The sequence below is a fragment of the Cavia porcellus genome, unplaced genomic scaffold, assembly GCF_034190915.1.
Source record: "Cavia porcellus strain 051 isolate PalLab524CR breed Dunkin Hartley unplaced genomic scaffold, mCavPor4.1 scaffold_5, whole genome shotgun sequence".
Classification (NCBI taxonomy): domain Eukaryota; kingdom Metazoa; phylum Chordata; class Mammalia; order Rodentia; family Caviidae; genus Cavia; species Cavia porcellus.
In genome coordinates, this window is record NW_026947488.1 from 32934408 (window position 1) to 32938720 (window position 4313).

General features: G+C 57.2%; 1 protein-coding gene across 1 annotated transcript; it reads left to right on the forward strand.

The window, feature by feature from the left end:
- Nucleotides 1-1682: 1682 nt before the first annotated feature.
- Nucleotides 1683-3546, forward strand: LOC100721826 (cystatin-C-like). Its single transcript, XM_063249472.1, has 2 exons — nt 1683-1925; nt 3439-3546. Exons 1-2 carry the CDS (start codon nt 1683-1685, stop codon nt 3544-3546), a joined length of 351 nt encoding a protein of 116 aa, XP_063105542.1.
- The last annotated feature ends 767 nt before the right edge of the window (nt 3547-4313 follow it).

The following is a 4313-nucleotide window of genomic DNA, read 5'->3' on the forward strand; positions in this document are numbered from 1 at the left end:
CACGGACCCAAAAAATAAGGGGAAGCAGCCACTCTAGAATCATGTTGAAGCAACAATACATTCACCTGGAATGCCCAACGGTATGCAGAAGGTTCAGCCTTCCCCTAAGCCTCCTCCACTTGCCAAGCCACCCTGGGGCACCTGTGCTGGCCTGAGCCCCCACATGAGTCATCTGACCCCACACCGCAGTGCATTTCAGTGTCTTAACACACAGGCCCTGGATTCACATCACAGAAGGCTCACATGCCCACACTCACCCCAGCTACTGAGTGACCTGCACTTCTTTCCTGACTACAGGGGGAGGAGTGGCCCCTTCAGCTGACCAATGATATGCAACATCCTCCTAAGACAGGATCCCTGTATGGAAACCAGTCCTGCCCTGGAGAAGCCGGAGTGGCCCGTGGGCTCTGACGTGCACCTCTCCACCACCTTCCATGATCCACCCCCCCCGGTCCCCATCTCAGGGCCTTGTCCCCAGCATCCAGGCTGAGCCAGAAGATCACTGCTGCCGTGCCAGAGACCCCCCCCCTCCCTGCTCCTGGCTCCCAGGGCAGCAAGCACCTGTCCCAGGCTTGCCCCTGCCTGCGCCTCTGCTGGCCCTGAATCCTGCTCTAGGCAGAACCTTGCATCATTTTGAGTCCCAGGAGTCCTCTGCCAGTGTCCAGTGCCCCAGCCTCTGTCCCCAGTACTTCCTCTCCTCCCAGCAGAGCTCCCGTGCTTCCCTGACTTGGAGTGTTGTCAGCTAGCCCCAAATACCTTCCTTGAAGCTGGGGCTCAGCCACCATCACACGGGGCCACAGGGCTGGAATGGGGACAGTCCCCACAGATACCTGCCATGCTGGTCACCAACATCCAGATTCCAAAGACCACACGCACACACACACACAGTCAGTATAAAGCCCCTCATGAAGAACTGTCCTATATCGTGAGATGACATTTGGTATAAAGGTCAAATGGACATTTTATTAACATGATCTCTCCTGTTCTTTTCACTTTCCTAGTGTGTCTACTGGAAGTTTACAGCCACACTCAGTGTCCCAGCTTGTGGGGGCCCCACCAGGTATCACCTCCAGACTCAGCCACCTGTGCCCGTCTAACCTGGACCACTTGGCTGGGAGTAGTTCTTGGGAGATCTGATCACTGACTAATCCTGAGTCCTTAAGAAGACCCCTTTGTTCTTTCCCAAGTAAAGTGGGGTCACTCCTCCTTGGCGTAGCAGTTTTCAGGGCTGGCCAGGACCCAGGCTTCCCAGAACCTCTGAAATCACTTTCTTCTTCCCAAGAGTCCCTGACCTCAGATTCCCCTGGGAAGCCAAGGCTACTCTGTTCCCTTGCTGTAGAAATAGAGTCATGAGTCACGGGGTTTAGGGACCAGAGAATTGTGGAGAACAGGGAGACCAAACCTGGGGAGCTCAGGATGGGCACAATCAAGGGGGTCAGGAGAGCAGGAGTAGGGAGGGCATAGGAGGAGGAGGGAGGAGGCCAATAGCCTGGAGGAGAGGGACAGAGGAGGAGCAGCCAGCACTGGAGGGGACAGCAGAGGGAGGGGTCACTAGGAAAGGAGGGGCTGGGCTGGGAGAGGCTGGAGTCTGGGAGGATAAAGCAGGGCCACCCAGGCCAGTTCTGTGGCCTCTGCATCACTGCTCTCTTTGTGCTATACCTCCGGCTTGGTGTCCTGCAGACATGGCCTCATCCCTGCGTGTCCCTGTGCTGCTCCTGGCTGTCCTGGTCTTGAGCCTGGCCATGACCCCCATGGCCTTGAAGTCCGTCAAAAAGTGGCTTCGCCTAATGGGAGAATTGGAAGAGGGAAATGTTTCAGATGAGGAGGTGCAGTATGTAGTGGACTTCGCCATCCAGGAGTACAACAGGGCAAATGCAGAGCCGAATCTCTACCGCGTGGCACGGATAGTGCGAGTCCAACAGCAGGTGCGTGGACACTGGCCTACGAGGGTGGCCTGCGAGGCACGGTCCATCTGTACCTGCCGCTTCCCTCCCTCTGCTCCCTGCCCCCACCCTGCCCAATGCCCATCTGGGTGGGCTGCAAGCTCTGCAGCCCATGACCCTGTGCAGGGATCTCACCAGGATGGACATTCATGTGGTCCCTGGGGTTCCTTAGTTGGCCTCGGTTGGTGTAACCCTGACTCCCACCACGAAGCCTGGCCTAGACCATGACAGGCTTTGTGTCAGACCCCTGAGCCTTAAACCTGGTTCTAATCCCAGCTGGCAGAGATACCAGGTGCCAGGCCAGGGTCAGGGTCCCTACCGTTAATGCTCCTGATCACCTCCTTCTGGGCCAGGAACCTTGTAGACTGTGAATCAAGTGACCACACAGCAGGGACAGGGACCTCGCTCCTGTTCCCTCCTCTCCTGAGCTCCACCCCTGTCCTTCAGATCCTGGCTCTGTCAGGACCTCAGATTGCAGAGCAAGCACAGTTGGAGTGGAGGGCGTCCTGGGCCCTGCACCCATCCCTCCCGGGGTCGCCCTTCCCCATGTGGCCCTGCTCCTGACTTCCCCTAGCATGTGGAGCTGTGTGTGGAGAGTGTGGATCTTTCTGGTCCTTGGGATGCACCCTGCAGTGGACACTGCCCACTCACAAGAACCTGCCCTCCACACCTAGGACCCACCTGACCTCAGCAAGCCACACTCACACTCAGTTCTCACAGAGCCCCACATGGTGTGGCTGCTGTCCACTGAGGACACTCCCAGGCCCTGCAGCCCATCCTGACTCAGCCTCCTCTCCCCTGGAGCAGCTGCTCTGTGCTCATGACCTCAGCCTGTCAGGGTCCGCCCAGCTGGGTATATGCTCCTGAGCCCCAGGGGGATTCCTAGCAAGGACCGATAGGATGTGAGGGCATCCCTAAGATGACACATTTCCTTGTATGTGTTCCCTATGACATCATGCAGTGAAACTTTGAGGGCCATAAAACAAGGCTTCACCCTGAGCCCCAAGGGACCTTGTGGACTGCACCCTGTTGCTGAGGCAGGAAAGAATAGTCCTGTGGATGGGGGCCCAAGTCTCTGAGGGACCAGCTCTGCTTGTTCCTCAGGTTGCAGCTCCCCTGGAGCAGTGGCCAGTGCGTCCCACTAAGCACAGAGTCTGCTTGGGCTGGACCCGCTCTGCCTTCTGGACAGGAAATGCTGGCTCAGGGTCCTGACTGCTCCCTGAGTACCCCCTCTCAGGGCTCAGATCAGAGTGTCCAGTCCTGGCTCCTACCTGCCCACTCTGCTCTGTCTTACTTGGGTACATGAGACCCTCTTTGTAACTCTTTGGAAGGGAGTAAGGTGAACACAGAGCAGGGCCATCTGGCAGGGAGATGGGGAGCAGTGCAGGCCGGGCAGGTTTGGCCTGAGCCCTGGTGAGCACAGTGGGTCCAGTGCAGGGAGTACCCATGCAGTGAAGTGGACGGATCATTGAGAGAGTCCCGGCTTCCGCCCTAGGTGGCGATGGGCATGAGATACTACTTGGACTTGGAGATCGGCAGCACCATATGCTCCAAGGACCAGGCCATGGAGGATGACTGTCCCTTCAGCAAGACTCTGGTATGAGATTGAAGTGGAGAGGGGCAATGCACATAAGAAAATGTGTGTGGAGGGGTTGTGTATGTGCGTGTGTGTGTGCACTCACACACACATGCACTTGAGTATTACATAGTATGTGCGTGTGTATGGGCACAGGTGTAAAGTTGCATGTGTGCGCACCTGTGGGCCCAAAGGGGAGATGAATGTGCACACTCATGGTTCCTGATAAGATGTGAATATACACACATGTGGACAGGTGAAAAGTGCACACATGTGAGTGATGTGGGAGTTGAGTTTGTGTGCATCACAGGTACCTATGTCAGTGCAGAGATGCATGTGTATGTGTGGAGTGTGGTGGTCAGGAGTAGATGCCCTCAGGGGTGGGGTGCATGTGAGTGTGTGTACCTGCACATCTGTGCACCCATAGGGTACCAGAGCTGAGCTGTGCACACAGGAATGATTGGGGTATAGAGTGGGACCCTGGAGAGCAGGGTTCTGGGAGGTGAGCCCTGCCTTTGGGGTGTTCCTGCTAGGCAAGAGAGGCAGCAGCAGGACTGGTGAGGAGGGAAAGGGCTCTGCAGAGTTCTTGCCTCGCCCCACCCAGAGCCAGGCTGAGCAGGTCAGGCCTGAGAGGGCTAAGACCCTGCACTGCCCTCAGCCTCCAGCCTCTCCTGACAGCTGGGTCCCTCGAAGCCATGCTCTGGGCACTGAGACCCTGTCACCCTGGCCACCCCACCTGTCTCAGGGTCCCCAGGCCTGGTTCTCACATTGGTGTATCTCAGGGCTGCCTGGGC

What these genes read in the sequence shown, in the direction of transcription:
- LOC100721826 (XM_063249472.1), top strand. Translation starts at nt 1,683, where the DNA reads ATGGCCTCATCCCTGCGTGTCCCTGTGCTGCTCCTGGCTGTCCTGGTC. An exon ending in TAGTGCGAGTCCAACAGCAG is followed by an intron (nt 1,926 to 3,438) that starts GTGCGTGGACAC and finishes CTTCCGCCCTAG; the next exon opens with GTGGCGATGGGCATGAGATA.